Raw genomic sequence first — 19715 nt, 5'->3', positions numbered from 1 at the left:
TGTTACCTGGAACAACAGGTAATGTTTTGCTGTTGATGTTAGCCTAGCTGTGTTACCTGGAACAGCAGGTAATGTTTTGCTGTTGATGTTAGCCTAGCTGTGTTACCTGGAACAGCAGGTAATGTTTTGCTGTTGATGTTAGCCTAGCTGTGTTACCAGGAACAGCAGGTAAGGTTTTGCTGTTGATGTTAGCCTAGCTGTGTTGCCAGGAACAACAGGTAATGTTTTGCTGTTGATGTTAGCCTAGCTGTGTTACCAGGAACAGCAGGTAATGTTTTGCTGTTGATGTTAGCCTAGCTGTGTTACCTGGAACAGCAGGTAATGTTTTGCTGTTGATGTTAGCCTAGCTGTGTTACCTGGAACAGCAGGTAATGTTTTGCTGTTGATGTTAGCCTAGCTGTGTTACCTGGAACAGCAGGTAATGTATTAAGTTTGGATCCTTCTACATTTGTTCAAACCTCAGGATTTGATAAAAATGTCAGTTGGGAAAAGGTGAAAGCAGTAGAAAGTATGTAATTTCCCACATCATTTATGCCATTCTGTTATCCATATCTTGCGTAGTGAAATGTTTGTGTTCTGTGTTTTAGTTCCAGTGTTGGCATGTGGTGCAGATGATCACAAGATTCACCTGTTTGTACTGCAACATGGACAGGTAAGGCTGTGTGAAGTGGTGTCCAACTGGACAATTGTCAGAATGTGTTGGTTGAGATGTTGTCAGAGTGTGTTAGTTGAGATGTTGTTAGCTTGTGTTAGTTGTAAAAAAATTGACTTAATTCTAACAAAATTAATTATTTACGTGGTAATGATTTAGCATAATGGTAATTATAGTGAAAGTGTATATTTCAACTAGATGTATATTTTGTCAGTTCCAGAGGAGCCAAAGCTTACCTGGTCATGAAGACTGGGTACGAGGAGTGGAGTTTACACACAATGGTAGGTATGACGATGAAGTGTTCAGGTTACAGTTAGAGAAGTCAGGGGTTGTCTAGTCATGAGAACTGAGTACAAGGAGTGGAGTTTACACACAATGGTAGGTATGGCTGTGAAGTGTGCAGGTTACAGTTAGAGAAGTCAGAGGTTGTCTAGTCATGAGAACTGAGTACAAGGAGTGGAGTTTACACACAATGGTAGGTATGACGATGAAGTGTTCAGGTTACAGTTAGAGAAGTCAGAGGTTGTCTAGTCATGAGAACTGAGTACAAGGAGTGGAGTTTACACACAATGGTAGGTATGACGATGAAGTGTTCAGGTTACAGTTAGAGAAGTCAGGGGTTGTCTAGTCATGAGAACTGAGTACAAGGAGTGGAGTTTACACACAATGGTAGGTATGGCTGTGAAGTGTTCATACACTTTCCAGGTGAGGTGGCCCTGTTGCTGGCTAGCTGTTATTATGTATACATGTTCCAGATGAGGGGGCCCTGCTGTTGGCTAGCTGTTATGTATACATGTTCCAGATGAGGGGGTCCTGCTGTTGGCCAGCTGTTATGTATACATGTTCCAGATGAGGGGGTCCTGCTGTTGGCTAGCTGTTATGTATACATGTTCCAGATGAGGGGGTCCTGCTGTTGGCTAGCTGTTATGTATACATGTTCCAGATGAGGGGGTCCTGCTGTTGGCTAGCTGTTATTATGTATATATGTTCCAGATGAGGGGGTCCTGCTGTTGGCCAGCTGTTCTCAGGACTGTTTCATCAGACTCTGGAAAATTACACCAAGATGTGAGGAAGAGGTTGTCCAAGACTACACACAGATGGCACTTCAAGACAAGATCAGACTAAAAGAAAACACCTTCAAGGTGGTACACCAAGGTGAAGTGTAATATCAGTCAATAATCTTAAATATCTTAAATATTTTAAATCATAAAGTTGAATGATATTCTCTTGGTGCACATTCTTCTTCATTGAAAATGAGCTGTGTATATTGCATACATTCTCCTACTTTTTATATGCAGTTTTTTGTGTGCATAATCTTCTGCATTTAAAGGATTTAAAGGAGTTGTATGCTGGCGGTACTCATGGTTTTAGTCCCGACCCTTCTTGTACGGCTCCATCGGCTCCGTTGGCTCCGCAGGGTGTCGTGGGATACAAGTCACCATTACCGCTTCTCCTCCTAGACCGCAAGGACCTATGTCCCCATATCTTGGATTTATGTCACAAATAATCTCAACTTGAACCCCCTGGTATTTTTGCCTCAGTCGGTGCTTTGGCCTGGGCGTGAGGCTTGTTGAAACGAACCCTTGTCAAAATTTTTGAAAATTCAATGCTTAATATCTCCCAAACCGAAGGAATTATGGGAAAAATTACTACAGATGTCTGACCCAAAGTCATATGTGGAGATTCCAAATTTGCCCTGAGATTTGACTTTTGACCTTTATTTCAAGGTCAAACAGGCCAAAATTTTCTAAAAATGGGACTTTTCTGCAAAAAAATATTTGTATGTATCAATTTTCAGAAACTAGACAGACCTAAGCACTCATATTATGGTGAGGGGTTACAATCAGGGATTCCTTTCATCTTTTAGAGTTTGGGGTCAATCAGTGCATTATCATGGGAGAAACAGCCATAAGATGTGAAACTGAAAACTCTCTCAAATTCTGGAACCTTTAATGCCAGAGACCTTTTGAATTTTGCAATGTGTAGAACTTGTCAAGCGCAATACTGGAGGTGGTGTCCACGTTTTTGTTTTCGATACGGTTTAGGCATTGCGCTATATAGAACAGTACAACGCAATATTCAGTAGTGAAAATAAAATGTGAATTACTCCAAAATTAGCAGAGATATGCCCATAGTCCCTATTGAACTTGAATAGGAAGTCATATACTGGCAATCTAACTGTGACCTTGAAATTGACCTTTAACCTACTTTTCATGATGAACTGCACTTTGCAAGTTTTCTGATCTTTATATCTCCAAAACTGGCAAAGATACGACCATAGTTACTATTGAACTTGAATAGGAAGTCATATATTGGCAATCTGTGACCCTGAAATTGACCTTTGACCTAATTTTCACCATGAACTGAACTTTGCAAATTTTCTATCCTTTATATCTCAAAAACTGGCAGAGATATGCCCAAAGTTACTGTTGAATTTGAATAGGAAGTCATATACTGGCAATCTGACTATTACCTTAAAATTGACCTTTGACCTACTTTTTAGGATGAACTATACCTTGCATGTTTTCTGGCATTTATATCTCCAAAATTGGCAAAGAAATGTCCATGGTTAATATTGAACTTGAATAGGAAGTCATATACTGTGACCTTGAAATTGACCTTTGACCTACTTTTTCACCAAGAACTGAACTTTGCATATTTTCTTGCCCCTCATATCTTCAAAACTAGCAGAGATATGCCCAGTGTTGCCCCAAGGTTTACTCTTTTATCAGCATACTACATATGTAACAATGATAACACATTTCAAGGAAAACCAATTGTCTAGAAAATCACAGGAGTGATCATTGTAAGGAAAATACAGGTCAATTCAAAATCCTGCATGATTGGACCATTTTTGGATTTTTTTTTTTCATTTTTTTGCATATTTTGAGAACTCTTGTTAATTTCATTTTATAGAGCTTGTTAAGACTGGTGATGGTGTCCCTTTTTTTTGGGGGGGTTCCATACGAATGTGCTTACTCCAGCTGGTGGTACAATATCCGGAGGCAGTATCACCTCTCTGATCCACTAGTTTTGCATATGCTGTTAAAGAATCTAGCACTTCTATCTGAGGTGAAATCAAAGTACTGGATGGGTTTGTGTAATACATGCAAATAACTTTGTTTGTTATCATGCTGTATATGTATATTTTAGATACAGTTCTCCACTATGCAGTCATCTTAGAGTCTGTGCTGCAAGGACATGAAAACTGGATATACTCCGTACACTGGCATCCTGCTGTCTTCACAGGTAAACAACTTTATCTTCAAATATACAATGTCTTCACAGGTATACAACTTCATCTTCAAATATACAAAGTCTTCACAGGTATACAACTTCATCTTCAAATATACAAAGTCTTCACAGGTATACAACTTCATCTTCAAATATACAAAGTCTTCACAGGTATACAACTTCATCTTCAAATATACAAAGTCTTCACAGGTACGGTAATTCTCCAATCTATACGAACGATTTAAATTAATTATTTTTGGAAGATAATCATTTTGTTCGTAAGACTTGAAATTCAGTCTGCTAAAAATTGCCACGCGTTCGTATCCATTGAAAAACGAATGGAATACGTCTGTACCGGAAGTTATCTCCACTTACCTACATTGCTAAGTGTAAGCATTACTTTCAGATTAAATCACTGTGATCAGCTTTTAGCACAAACAAATTATTCTTGCTATATTGCAATGAATTAAAACAAACTAAACAAAAGTCGGGAATTCAAGTTAAGAAACAATTTCTTCATACTAAAGAGGTACATTTCTCCCAAGACAAGACAACATCGTTTTTCCCTGTTATGTTTTACCAAGAGAGGACAACATCGTTTTTCCCAACTTCTGTCAAAAACAGACAAGAATATTTGCGTATCCAGTTGCATATTTTATTTAATGCGTGTTTACTTTTAATATGATTTCACATATAGAAAATTTGCAATATAAATAATGTCACCCCCCCCCCCCCCCCCCCCCCCGGCCTACATAAATTTCTTCCGCCAAAACAAAATACTTGAAACTCCTCACAGTAGATATCACTGACGTTAATAGAGATTATACTTGATATAAAAAATAACATCAGCTCAATTCACGTCTATTTATGAAAGTCTTTTACAGCATATTAATTTGCACACAATCAATGTAAACTTAATTAGAAAAAATACAGAAAACTGCAGGCAAATTTGTATAAAGTCATACGGCACCTTTATTTTTCACAATCACCAATATCAGTAAGGTTTACCTAATAGTTGTTCATAATACAAGGTCTTTAACAAGGAAAAACAAACAAACAAACCAAAAAAAAAAAGCATGAACTTTATCACAACTCAAATTAGAAAAATAAATACAATACAAGACAGAACTCCTCTTAAAAATTTTAATTTCCTAATGACTACCAAAAACAAAGAAAAACTCGATCATTGACTATGGATTTCTCATACTCTTCTGTTGTGCGTAGATTTTACTGGAAACCAGTTATCGGTGAAACACCGATGGTGGATGTTGATGATCCAGTCGGCCGGCAGAAGTTAAGAAATGATAATAAACAGTAAGTAATTTATGTGTACTGATGCTTTCAATAATTTCTAAATAACAATAGGGTTTTAAAACTGGCCTGCAGCTGCCGGCGGGCAGGTTAAGTCCTTCTATCGTCTCATTCAAAAACAGCACAAATACATGATAACAATCTCTCCTGTCAAGTGGCAGTTCCTTTGTTTGGAACGGTGGTCTGAAAACTCGCTTTGACGAATCATGGGGCGAGTTTCAATTGGGCACACTTTCTTGCGTTCGGAAAATTTAAATTGTGCCCAAGGTGAGTTTAGCGATCGTTCGTACAGAACGGAGACAAAAAATTCAGATTCAGAGAAAAAATGTTTCGTTCGTAATTATTGCGGCGTTCGTATAGATTGGAGAATTACCGTATACAACATTATCTTCAAATATACAATGTCTTCACAGGTATACAACTTTATCTTCAAATATACAAAGTCTTCACAGGTATACAACATTATCTTCAAATATACAATGTCTTCACAGGTATACAACTTCATCTTCAAATATACAATATCTTCACGTGTACAACTTGACCTTCAAATATACAATGTCTTCACAGGTTAACAATGCAGAAATACTTGTACATTTAATTACAGCAGGAATACAGTTAAAAGTTGTACTTTTTGTCTCATATTAAATAAAGTTTAACATACTTCATATTGTTTAAATTGCTGATATTCCAGATGGCAAGAGGCACCAGCCCCTGTCTCTGCTGTCTGCCTCCATGGACAAGAGTATGATACTGTGGACATGTGATCTTAACAGTGGAATTTGGATAGAACAGGTGAGTGTATAATACTGTGGACATGTGATCTTAACAGTGGAATATGGATAGAACAGGTCAGTGTATAATACTGTGGACATGTGATCTTAACAGTGGAATTTGGATAGAACAGGTGAGTGTATAATACTGTGGACATGTGATCTTAACAGTGGAATATGGATAGAACAGGTCAGTGTATAATACTGTGGACATGTGATCTTAACAGTGGAATATGGATAGAACAGGTGAGTGTATAATACTGTGGACATGTGATCTTAACAGTGGAATTTGGATAGAACAGGTCAGTGTATAATACTGTGGACATGTGCTCTTAACAGTGGAATTTGGATAGAAGAGGTAAGTGTATAATACTGTGGACATGTGATCTTAACAGTGGAATTTGGATAGAACAGGTCAGTGTATAATACTGTGGACATGTGATCTTAACAGTGGAATTTGGATAGAACAGGTCAGTGTATAATACTGTGGACATGTGATCTTAACAGTGGAATTTGGATAGAACAGGTCAGTGTATAATACTGTGGACATGTGATCTTAACAGTGGAATTTGGATAGAAGAGGTGAGTGTATAATACTGTGGACATGTGATCTTAACAGTGGAATTTGGATAGAACAGGTCAGTGTATAATACTGTGGACATGTGATCTTAACAGTGGAATTTGGATAGAAGAGGTGAGTGTATAATACTGTGGACATGTGATCTTAACAGTGGAATATGGATAGAACAGGTCAGTGTATAATACTGTGGACATGTGATCTTAACAGTGGAATTTGGATAGAACAGGTCAGTGTATAATACTGTGGACATGTGCTCTTAACAGTGGAATTTGGATAGAAGAGGTAAGTGTATAATACTGTGGACATGTGATCTTAACAGTGGAATTTGGATAGAACAGGTCAGTGTATAATACTGTGGACATGTGATCTTAACAGTGGAATTTGGATAGAACAGGTCAGTGTATAATACTGTGGACATGTGATCTTAACAGTGGAATTTGGATAGAACAGGTCAGTGTATAATACTGTGGACATGTGATCTTAACAGTGGAATTTGGATAGAACAGGTCAGTGTATAATACTGTGGACATGTGATCTTAACAGTGGAATTTGGATAGAACAGGTGAGTGTATAATACTGTGGACATGTGATCTTAACAGTGGAATTTGGATAGAAGAGGTGAGTGTATAATACTGTGGACATGTGATCTTAACAGTGGAATTTGGATAGAAGAGGTGAGTGTATAATACTGTGGACATGTGATCTTAACAGTGGAATTTGGATAGAACAGGTCAGTGTATAATACTGTGGACATGTGATCTTAACAGTGGAATTTGGATAGAAGAGGTGAGTGTATAATACTGTGGACATGTGATCTTAACAGTGGAATATGGATAGAACAGGTCAGTGTATAATACTGTGGACATGTGATCTTAACAGTGGAATTTGGATAGAACAGGTCAGTGTATAATACTGTGGACATGTGATCTTAACAGTGGAATTTGGATAGAACAGGTCAGTGTATAATACTGTGGACATGTGATCTTAACAGTGGAATTTGGATAGAAGAGGTCAGTGTATAATACTGTGGACATGTGATCTTAACAGTGGAATATGGACAGAACAGGTCAGTGTATAATACTGTGGACATGTGATCTTAACAGTGGAATTTGGATAGAAGAGGTGAGTGTATAATACTGTGGACATGTGATCTTAACAGTGGAATTTGGATAGAACAGGTCAGTGTATAATACTGTGGACATGTGATCTTAACAGTGGAATTTGGATAGAAGAGGTGAGTGTATAATACTGTGGACATGTGATCTTAACAGTGGAATATGGATAGAACAGGTCAGTGTATAATACTGTGGACATGTGATCTTAACAGTGGAATTTGGATAGAACAGGTCAGTGTATAATACTGTGGACATGTGATCTTAACAGTGGAATTTGGATAGAACAGGTGAGTGTATAATACTGTGGACATGCGATCTTAACAGTGGAATTTGGATAGAACAGGTCAGTGTATAATACTGTGGACATGTGATCTTAACAGTGGAATTTGGATAGAACAGGTGAGTGTATAATACTGTGGACATGTGATCTTAACAGTGGAATATGGATAGAAGAGGTCAGTGTATAATACTGTGGACATGTGATCTTAACAGTGGAATATGGATAGAAGAGGTCAGTGTATAATACTGTGGACATGTGATCTTAACAGTGGAATTTGGGTAGAACAGGTGAGTGTATAATACTGTGGACATGTGATCTTAACAGTGGAATTTGGATAGAAGAGGTCAGTGTATAATACTGTGGACATGTGCTCTTAACAGTGGAATTTGGATAGAACAGGTGAGTGTGTGATACTGTGGACATGTGATCTTAACAGTGGAATTTGGATAGAAGAGGTGAGTGTATAATACTGTGGACATGTGATCTTAACAGTGGAATTTGGGTAGAAGAGGTGAGTGTGTGATACTTCGGATGGAGGTGATGTACCTTTGTGATGTCAACTTAAAAGTGTATAAAAGGAATTTGGAATATCAAATTCTGTAGATATTCTGGTAATGTTTAGAAATGTTTTCATAGTAGGTATAACACTTATGTTCACAATCATCCCAATCTGTTCTCTGGTCTTGTGACGTAAACATGGTGAAGTTTACTTTCTGCAGGTCCGTGTTGGAGGAGTGGGAGGCAATACTCTGGGCTTCTATGGCTGCCAGTTCAGCCCCTCTGGAGACACGATTCTAGCCCACGGTTACCAGGGGGCGCTGCATCTCTGGTACAGGGAAGGGGTAGGTACCATGGTTACCAGGACAGACCACATCTCTGGTACAGGGAAGGGGTAGGTACCATGGTTACCAGGACAGACCACATCTGTGGTACAGGGAAGGGGTAGGTACCATGGTTACCAGGACAGACCACATCTCTGGTACAGGGAAGGGGTAGGAACCATGGTTACCAGGACAGACCACATCTCTGGTACAGGGAAGGGGTAGGTACCATGGTTACCAGGACAGACCACATCTGTGGTACAGGGAAGGGGTAGGTACCATGGTTACCAGGACAGACCACATCTCTGGTACAGGGAAGGGGTAGGTACCATGGTTACCAGGACAGACCACATCTGTGGTACAGGGAAGGGGTAGGTACCATGGTTACCAGGACAGACCACATCTGTGGTACAGGGAAGGGGTAGGTACCATGGTTACCAGGACAGACCACATCTCTGGTACAGGGAAGGGGTAGGTACCATGGTTACCAGGACAGACCACATCTCTGGTACAGGGAAGGGGTAGGTACCATGGTTACCAGGACAGACCACATCTCTGGTACAGGGAAGGGGTAGGTACCATGGTTACCAGTGTAGACTACATCTCTAGTACAGGGAAGGGGTAGGTACCATGGTTACCAGTGTAGACTACATCTCTAGTACAGGGAAGGGGTAGGTACCATGGTTACCAGTGTAGACTACATCTCTAGTACAGGGAAGGGGTAGGTACACCATGGTTACCAGGGCAGACCACATCTCTAGTACAGGGAAGGGGTAGGTACACCATGGTTACCAGGGCAGACCACATCTCTAGTACAGGGAAGGGGTAGGTACCATGGTTACCAGGGCAGACTACATCTCTAGTACAGGGAAGGGGTAGGTACCATGGTTACCAGTGTAGACTACATCTCTAGTACAGGGAAGGGGTAGGTACACCATGGTTACCAGGGCAGACCACATCTCTAGTACAGGGAAGGGGTAGGTACACCATGGTTACCAGGGCAGACCACATCTCTAGTACAGGGAAGGGGTAGGTACCATGGTTACCAGGGCAGACTACATCTCTAGTACAGGGAAGGGGTAGGTACACCATGGTTACCAGGGCAGACCACATCTCTAGTACAGGGAAGGGGTAGGTACCATGGTTACCAGGGCAGACTACATCTCTGGTACAGGGAAGGGGTAGGTACCATGGTTACCAGGGCAGACTACATCTGTGGTACAGGGAAGGGGTAGGTACCATGGTTACCAGGGCAGACCACATCTCTGGTACAGGGAAGGGGTAGGTACCATGGTTACCAGGGCAGACTACATCTGTGGTACAGGGAAGGGGTAGGTACCATGGTTACCAGGACAGACCACATCTGTGGTACAGGGAAGGGGTAGATACCATGGTTACCAGGACAGGCCACATCTGTGGTACAGGGAAGGGGTAGATACCATGGTTACCAGGACAGGCCACATCTGTGGTACAGGGAAGGGGTAGGTACCATGGTTACCAGGACAGACCACATCTGTGGTACAGGGAAGGGGTAGATACCATGGTTACCAGGACAGGCCACATCTGTGGTACAGGGAAGGGGTAGATACCATGGTTACCAGGACAGACCACATCCGTGGTACAGGGAAGGGGAAGGTACCATGGTTACCAGGACAGACCACATCTCTGGTACAGGGAAGGCAGTTGAACTTAGTTCTTAGTATATGCAGAACATTAATTTTATTGTAAACTAGTTGTTTATGAGACAAATCTGTATGTAGAAATCTATTTTTTGACTTTCACAAAATTTTTTTTAATTGATGATAAGTATTCTTATAATATTGTTATACTCCTGATAAATTAGAAGACAGGTGACAGCTGGCAACCTTGGGTCACACCCAGTGGGCACTTTGATGGTGTCCAGGACATAGCTTGGGATCCAGAGGATGGTCATTTCTTGCTGACCACCAGTACTGACCAGACCACACGCCTGTTTGCACCTTGGGTCCAGGGAAATAGAGAGGTCAGTGAGTTTTTATGTACAGACACTGTTTGCACCTTGGGTCCAGGGAAAGAGAGAGGTCAGTGAGTTTTTATGTACAGACACTGTTTGCACCTTGGGTCCAGGGAAAGACAGAGGTCAGTGAGTTTTTATGTACAGACACTGTCTGTGTGTGTGTGTGTGTGTGTGTGTGTGTGTGTGTGTGTGTGTGTGTATTGGGAAATAGAGAGGTCAGTGAGTTTTTATGTACAGACACTGTTTGCACCTTGGGTCCAGGGAAAGAGAGAGGTCAGTGAGTTTTTATGTACAGACACTGTTTGCACCTTGGGTCCAGGGAAAGAGAGAGGTCAGTGAGTTTTTATGTACAGACACTGTTTGCACCTTGGGTCCAGGGAAATAGAGAGGTCAATGAGTTTTTATGTACAGACACTGTTTGCACCTTGGGTCCAGGGAAAGGGAGAGGTCAGTGAGTTTTTATGTACAGACACTGTCTGTGTGTGTGTGTGTGTGTGTGTTTGTGTGTGTGTGTGTGTATTGGGAAAGAGAGAGGTCAGTGAGTTTTTACGCACAGAGACGATTGTTGTCATGATTTATGTGCATCAAAGGCTTCACCAAGTCATATACAAGCTCAGCAATGTGCTTTATGTTATGTGCACATTTGAGATGAAGAAGGTCAAGATCAGTTGTTATTTACTGCACATATCTTAACTGTTACATTTTACAGGTGACGTGGCATGAGGTGGCTCGCCCTCAAGTCCATGGTTACGACCTCCAATGCCTGGCCATGGTTAACAAGTTCAAATTTGCCTCAGGTGCAGATGAGAAAGTGACCAGGGTGTTTCAGGCTCCAAGAAACTTTATAGAGAATTTGGGGAAAATAACAGGAAGGAATTACATTCAAGGGCTTAAAGATAAGGTTTGTGGATCATTGTTAGTCAGTGATACCCCAGTAGAATGTTTCTGCAGCTATATTTTTGAGCTATGTGACTAAACATGGGGATTGTTTTCAGAAGTTGCCTCAGATATCAGTAGAGATAGTGGTTGAATATTATATAAAATCTGATTATAACAGGTTTTCCCGTGTTTTCAGGAGACCAGTGTGATACCAGAGGGAGCTAGTGTGCCTGCTCTAGGTCTGTCCAACAAAGCTGTCTATGAGGTGAATACACAGAGCTTGTATGAAGACAGCCAGCTACAGCCACATGCCAATGAACAGTATGCTGAGGTCTACTTCAAACCCTTTCTTATGAACAGTAAGTACCTGTGTACAGTGACAGCTGATAACAGTATGCTGAGGTCTACTTCAAACCCTTTCTTATGAACAGTAAGTACCTGTGTACAGTGACAGCTGATAACAGTATGCTGAGGTCTACTTCAAACCCTTTCTTATGAACAGTAATTACCTGTGTACAGTGACAGCTGATAACAGTATGCTGAGGTCTACTTCAAACCCTTTCTTATGAACAGTAATTACCTGTGTACAGTGACAGCTGATAACAGTATGCTGAGGTCTACTTCAAACCCTTTCTTATGAACAGTAAGTACATGTGTACAGTGACAGCTGATAACAGTCTGCTGAGGTCTACTTCAAACCCTTTCTTATGAACAGTAAGTACATGTGTACAGTGACAGCTGATAACAGTCTGCTGAGGTCTACTTCAAACCCTTTCTTATGGACAGTAAGTACCTGTGTACAGTGACAGCTGATAACAGTCTGCTGAGGTCTACTTCAAACCCTTTCTTATGGACAGTAAGTACCTGTGTACAGTGACAGCTGATAACAGTCTGCTGAGGTCTACTTCAAACCCTTTCTTATGGACAGTAAGTACCTGTGTACAGTGACAGCTGATAACAGTCTGCTGAGGTCTACTTCAAACCCTTTCTTATGGACAGTAAGTACCTGTGTACAGTGACAGCTGATAACAGTCTGCTGAGGTCTACTTCAAACCCTTTCTTATGGACAGTAAGTACCTGTGTACAGTGACAGCTGATAACAGTCTGCTGAGGTCTACTTCAAACCCTTTCTTATGGACAGTAAGTACCTGTGTACAGTGACAGCTGATAACAGTCTGCTGAGGTCTACTTCAAACCCTTTCTTATGGACAGTAAGTACCTGTGTACAGTGACAGCTGATAACAGTCTGCTGAGGTCTACTTCAAACCCTTTCTTATGGACAGTAAGTACCTGTGTACAGTGACAGCTGATAACAGTCTGCTGAGGTCTACTTCAAACCCTTTCTTATGGACAGTAAGTACCTGTGTACAGTGACAGCTGATAACAGTCTGCTGAGGTCTACTTCAAACCCTTTCTTATGGACAGTAAGTACCTGTGTACAGTGACAGCTGATAACAGTCTGCTGAGGTCTACTTCAAACCCTTTCTTATGGACAGTAAGTACCTGTGTACAGTGACAGCTGATAACAGTCTGCTGAGGTCTACTTCAAACCCTTTCTTATGGACAGTAAGTACCTGTGTACAGTGACAGCTGATAACAGTCTGCTGAGGTCTACTTCAAACCCTTTCTTATGGACAGTAAGTACCTGTGTACAGTGACAGCTGATAACAGTCTGCTGAGGTCTACTTCAAACCCTTTCTTATGGACAGTAAGTACCTGTGTACAGTGACAGCTGATAACAGTCTGCTGAGGTCTACTTCAAACCCTTTCTTATGGACAGTAAGTACCTGTGTACAGTGACAGCTGATAACAGTCTGCTGAGGTCTACTTCAAACCCTTTCTTATGGACAGTAAGTACCTGTGTACAGTGACAGCTGATAACAGTCTGCTGAGGTCTACTTCAAACCCTTTCTTATGGACAGTAAGTACCTGTGTACAGTGACAGCTGATAACAGTCTGCTGAGGTCTACTTCAAACCCTTTCTTATGGACAGTAAGTACCTGTGTACAGTGACAGCTGATAACAGTCTGCTGAGGTCTACTTCAAACCCTTTCTTATGGACAGTAAGTACCTGTGTACAGTGACAGCTGATAACAGTCTGCTGAGGTCTACTTCAAACCCTTTCTTATGGACAGTAAGTACCTGTGTACAGTGACAGCTGATAACAGTCTGCTGAGGTCTACTTCAAACCCTTTCTTATGGACAGTAAGTACCTGTGTACAGTGACAGCTGATAACAGTCTGCTGAGGTCTACTTCAAACCCTTTCTTATGGACAGTAAGTACCTGTGTACAGTGACAGCTGATAACAGTCTGCTGAGGTCTACTTCAAACCCTTTCTTATGGACAGTAAGTACCTGTGTACAGTGACAGCTGATAACAGTCTGCTGAGGTCTACTTCAAACCCTTTCTTATGGACAGTAAGTACCTGTGTACAGTGACAGCTGATAACAGTCTGCTGAGGTCTACTTCAAACCCTTTCTTATGGACAGTAAGTACCTGTGTACAGTGACAGCTGATAACAGTCTGCTGAGGTCTACTTCAAACCCTTTCTTATGGACAGTAAGTACCTGTGTACAGTGACAGCTGATAACAGTCTGCTGAGGTCTACTTCAAACCCTTTCTTATGGACAGTAAGTACCTGTGTACAGTGACAGCTGATAACAGTCTGCTGAGGTCTACTTCAAACCCTTTCTTATGGACAGTAAGTACCTGTGTACAGTGACAGCTGATAACAGTCTGCTGAGGTCTACTTCAAACCCTTTCTTATGGACAGTAAGTACCTGTGTACAGTGACAGCTGATAACAGTCTGCTGAGGTCTACTTCAAACCCTTTCTTATGGACAGTAAGTACCTGTGTACAGTGACAGCTGATAACAGTCTGCTGAGGTCTACTTCAAACCCTTTCTTATGGACAGTAAGTACCTGTGTACAGTGACAGCTGATAACAGTCTGCTGAGGTCTACTTCAAACCCTTTCTTATGGACAGTAAGTACCTGTGTACAGTGACAGCTGATAACAGTCTGCTGAGGTCTACTTCAAACCCTTTCTTATGGACAGTAAGTACCTGTGTACAGTGACAGCTGATAACAGTCTGCTGAGGTCTACTTCAAACCCTTTCTTATGGACAGTAAGTACCTGTGTACAGTGACAGCTGATAACAGTCTGCTGAGGTCTACTTCAAACCCTTTCTTATGGACAGTAAGTACCTGTGTACAGTGACAGCTGATAACAGTCTGCTGAGGTCTACTTCAAACCCTTTCTTATGGACAGTAAGTACCTGTGTACAGTGACAGCTGATAACAGTCTGCTGAGGTCTACTTCAAACCCTTTCTTATGGACAGTAAGTACCTGTGTACAGTGACAGCTGATAACAGTCTGCTGAGGTCTACTTCAAACCCTTTCTTATGAACAGTAAGTACCTGTGTACAGTGACAGCTGATAACAGTCTGCTGAGGTCTACTTCAAACCCTTTCTTATGAACAGTAAGTACCTGTGTACAGTGACAGCTGATAACAGTCTGCTGAGGTCTACTTCAAACCCTTTCTTATGAACAGTAAGTACCTGTGTACAGTGACAGCTGATAACAGTCTGCTGAGGTCTACTTCAAACCCTTTCTTATGGACAGTAAGTACATGTGTACAGTGACAGCTGATAACAGTCTGCTGAGGTCTACTTCAAACCCTTTCTTTTGAACAGTAAGTACCTGTGTACAGTGACAGCTGATAACAGTCTGCTGAGGTCTACTTCAAACCCTTTCTTATGGACAGTAAGTACCTGTGTACAGTGACAGCTGATAACAGTATGCTGAGGTCTACTTCAAACCCTTTCTTATGGACAGTAAGTACCTCTGCAAAACTGTGACAATTGCAATGCTTTGGACAGTAACTACAACTTCTTCATATATCTGTAAGTTGAAAGTGAAAATACTGTAGTCTATGTTAGCAGTGGCTATAGTAGCTGTCAAAGCCAGTACACTGTAGTCTATGTTAGCAGTGGCTATAGCTATCATATCCAGTACACTGTAGTCTAACATATATAATAGCTATCATATCCAGTACAAGGGTTTGTTTCACTTCAGAGCCCCCCACAGAGGAGAACCTGCTACAGAACACCCTGTGGCCAGAGACACACAAGTTATATGGTCATGGCTATGAAATCTTTGCATTGGCTTGTAATCCTCAGGGGACAATTCTGGCATCAAGTTGTAAGGTATTGTGATCAGCGTGGTATTGTACATGACAATGTATGGGATCTGTTATAATTATTGTTCTTCCCTTCATTTTAAGTAAAATATGAACTACAATTTGCCTATGTTTGAGATATTAGTACCCCACATTCTGCAGAACATCTGTGCTTTTATGGCAGTTTTTAAGACAACAACCACAACTTTCCAGGCAGCTTAAACAAACATGTAGCTTAGATTTTATGGCAGATTCTAAGACTGGGTTCCCATGCCATCTGGATCAGTCTGACTCCCTGGGGAGTCTCACTAAATTGCTTTCAATTTGCCAGCTTAAATGTCTGCCTACCAAATTATCTAGGAAGTAAAGATAAATACCCCCTAACAGCTTTCAGTGACAGACATTTAAGTCCATTAAGTTGATCACAATTTAGTGAGACACCCCAGGGAGATATATCAATCCAAATATCTGTGGGAATGGTCCCTAAGATGACAACCACAACTTTCCAAGCAGCTGAAATAACCATACAGCCATAATTTCATGTCAGATTCTAAGTTTAAAACCACTTTTTTCCAGGCAGCCAAAGACGATGCATGCAGCTGTGATTTTATGGCAGATTGTAAGTTTATAACTTCAATTTTCCAGTCAGCCCAAGCCGAGCATGCAGCTGTGATTTTTTGGCAGATTGTAAGTTTATAACCTAAATTTTCCAGGCAGCCAAAGCCGAGCATGCAGCTGTGATTTTATGGCAGATTTCCACCTGGAAGCAGCTGTGTAGTCTGCAGTCCCACTCCCTGACTGTCACCCAGATGGCTTTCTCCAACTCTGGACAGTATCTGCTCACTGTATCTAGAGACAGGACATGGTCTCTGTACAGACAACAAGATGGAGGACAGGGTAGGTATTAGTACATATGTTTCTACTCACTGTATCTAGAGACAGGACATGGTCTCTGTACAGACAACAAGATGGAGGACAGGGTAGGTATTAGTACATATGTTTCTACTCACTGTATCTAGAGACAGGACATGGTCTGTGTATAGACAACAAAATAGAGGACAGGGTAGGTATTAGTACATATGTTTCTACTCACTGTATCTAGAGACAGGACATGGTCTCTGTACAGACAACAAGATGGAGGACAGGGTAGGTGTTAGTACATATGTTTCTACTCACTGTATCTAGAGACAGGACATGGTCTGTGTATAGACAAGAAGATGGAGGACAGGGTCGGTATTATTGTACCACCAGCGTAGGCGCTGGCGGTACACATGGTTTTAGTCCCGACCCGCATGTTCCACCGGCTCCGCCGGCTCCTGCGGCTCCGCCGGCTCCTCTGGCTCCGCCGCCATCTCACCGTTACCGCTTCTCCTCCTAGACAGTAAGGGCCTCAATACCCATCTCTTGGATTTAGGTCACCTATAATCTCAACTCGTTCCATGTAAAATTTGGGCTTTGTCGGTGCTGGGGTCTAGGTGTGGCACTCATTGCAATACACCCTTGTCCAAAAATGGCAAAATTAAATGCTAATTATCTACCCTACGGAAGGAATTATGGGAAAAATTTCTACAGACGGCTATCCAAAAGTCATATGTGGAGATTTCAAATATGCCCTTGGATTTGACCTTTGACCTTTATTTCAAGGTCAAACGAGCCAAAATTTTCAAAAAAACGAAATTTTTTTCAAAAAAAAAATTATTTGCGCTGATATTCAGAAACTACACAGACCTAACCTATAATATTATTGGAAGGTGCTACCCTTCGGGTCATCTTTCATCTCTGTGAATTTGGGGTCAACCGCTGCATTTTCCCAGGAGTAGCGGCCATAATATAAAGAAACTGAAAACTGTCTCTAATTCGGGAACCGTTAATGCTAGAGACCCATTCTTGTTTGCATTTTGTAGAGCATGTAAAGCCCAACACTGGGGGTGGTCTCCGTTTTTTTGTATTCCATACGGTTTTCGAGTTATGCTGTATCAAAAAGTACATTGTGGTGGTGAAAGCAAAATGTGCAATACGGTAATGGATAACAAATTTTGAACTTCGGGAAAATAAAACATAAGACTTTGCAACGTTTAGTCCCTTATATCTCCAAACTGGCAAAGAAATGCCCATAGTTACTATTGAACTTGAATAGGAAGTCATATACTGGCAATCTAACTGTGACCTTTAAATTGACCTTTGACCTACTTTTCACCATTAACTGAACTTTGCAACTTTTTTAATGCTTATACTTTCAAAACTGGCAAAGATACGTCCATAGTTACTATTGAATTTGAATAGAAAGTCTTTAGAGGCAATTTACTATGACCTTAAAATTGACCTTTGACCTACTTTTCACCATTAACTGAACTTTGCAAATTTCCGTTCCCTTTTATCACCAAAACTGGCTGAGATAGGTCCATACTTACTATTGAACTTGAATAGGAAGTCATATCCAGGCAATCTAAGTGTGACCTTGAAATTGACCTTTGACCTACTTTTCATCATGAAATGAACTTTCAAATTTGGTTCCCTTTTATCTCCAAAACTGGCAGAGATAGGTCCATAGTTACTGTTGAAGTTGAATATAGGAAGTCTTATACTGGTAATCTTACTGTGACCTTGAAATTGACCTTTGACCTACTTTACACCATAAACTGAACTTTGCAACTTTTTTAATGCTTATACTTTCAAAACTGGCAAAGCTACGCCCATGGTTACTATTGAATTTGAATAGAAAGTCATTAGAGGCAATTTACTATGACCTTAAAATTGACCTTTGACCTACTTTTCACCATTAACTGAACTTTGCAAATGTCCGTTCCCTTTTATCTTCAAAACTGGCAGAGATAGGTCCATAGTTACTATTGAAGTTGAATAGGAAGTTTTATACTGGTAATTTTACTGTGACCTTGAAATTGACCTTTGACCTACTTTTTATGATGAACTGCTTTTTGCATTTTTTTCTGGCTTTTAAATCTGCAAAATTGGCAAAGAAATGCCCATGGTTACTATTGAACTTGAATAGAAATTTATATACAATGATATTGAAATTGACCTTTGACCTACTTTTTCACCATGAACTGAGCTTTGTATATTTTCTTGCCCCTCATATCTTCAAAACTAGGAGAGATGTGCTCGGTGTTGCCCCTAGGTTTTCTCTTTTGTCAGCATATATGCACCACTGACAACACATTTCAAGGAAAACCAATAGGCTTTTTGTCTAGAGAATCACGAGTGATCAATGGTAGGAAAATGCAGGTCAATTCGAAAATCTGCTTGATTGTACCATTTTTAGTTATATTTTTTGCATATTTTGAGAACTCTTTTTGATTGCATTTTATAGAGCTTGTCAAGCACAAGAGTTGGTGATAGTGTCCCTTTTTTGTTTTGGGGGGGGGTTCCATGCGAATGCGCTTACTCCAGCTGGTGGTACAATATTCGGAGGCGGTATCGCCTCTCTGATCCTCTAGTTACATATGTTTCTACTGACTGTATCTAGAGACAGGACATGGTCTGTGTATAGACAACAAGATGGAGGACAGGGTAGGTATTAGTACATATGTTTCTACTCACTGTATCTAGAGACAGGACATGGTCTGTGTACAGACAACAAGATGGAGGACAGGGTAGGTATTAGTACATATGTTTCTACTCACTGTATCTAGAGACAGGACATGGTCTGTGTACAGACAACAAGATGGAGGACAGGGTAGGTATTAGTACATATGTTTCTACTCACTGTATCTAGAGACAGGACATGGTCTGTGTACAGACAACAAGATGGAGGACAGGGTAGGTATTAGTACGTATGTTTATACTCACTGTATCTAGAGACAGGACATGGTCTGTGTATAGACAACAAGATGGAGGACAGGGTAGGTGTTGGTATATATGTTGAGTTAAGATGGAG

The 19715-nt window shown here is 40.9% G+C and overlaps 1 protein-coding gene across 4 annotated transcripts in view; it reads left to right on the top strand.

Moving 5' to 3' along the window:
• The window catches only part of LOC106169998 (elongator complex protein 2), a 31271-nt gene that overhangs the window by 3545 nt on the left and 8011 nt on the right, over positions 1-19715 (top strand). For all 4 annotated transcript variants that reach the window (XM_087012343.1, XM_087012342.1, XM_087012344.1 and 1 more), the window contains 11 exons: positions 588-652; positions 867-933; positions 1646-1807; positions 3806-3901; positions 5889-5989; positions 8662-8784; positions 10607-10765; positions 11469-11660; positions 11835-11997; positions 15718-15848; positions 16534-16717. In XM_087012343.1, the coding sequence (XP_086868469.1) occupies positions 588-652; positions 867-933; positions 1646-1807; positions 3806-3901; positions 5889-5989; positions 8662-8784; positions 10607-10765; positions 11469-11660; positions 11835-11997; positions 15718-15848; positions 16534-16717 (1443 nt within the window). The remainder of the gene's footprint in view (positions 1-587; positions 653-866; positions 934-1645; positions 1808-3805; positions 3902-5888; positions 5990-8661; positions 8785-10606; positions 10766-11468; positions 11661-11834; positions 11998-15717; positions 15849-16533; positions 16718-19715) is intronic.

Source organism: Lingula anatina, chromosome 5, assembly GCF_051362555.1.
Source record: "Lingula anatina isolate TDL-2025a chromosome 5, LinAna3.0, whole genome shotgun sequence".
In the NCBI taxonomy this organism is placed as follows: Eukaryota; Metazoa; Brachiopoda; class Lingulata; order Lingulida; family Lingulidae; genus Lingula; species Lingula anatina.
The sequence above is the reverse complement of the archived record's forward strand: the minus strand, read 5'-3'. Positions and strand labels throughout refer to the sequence as shown.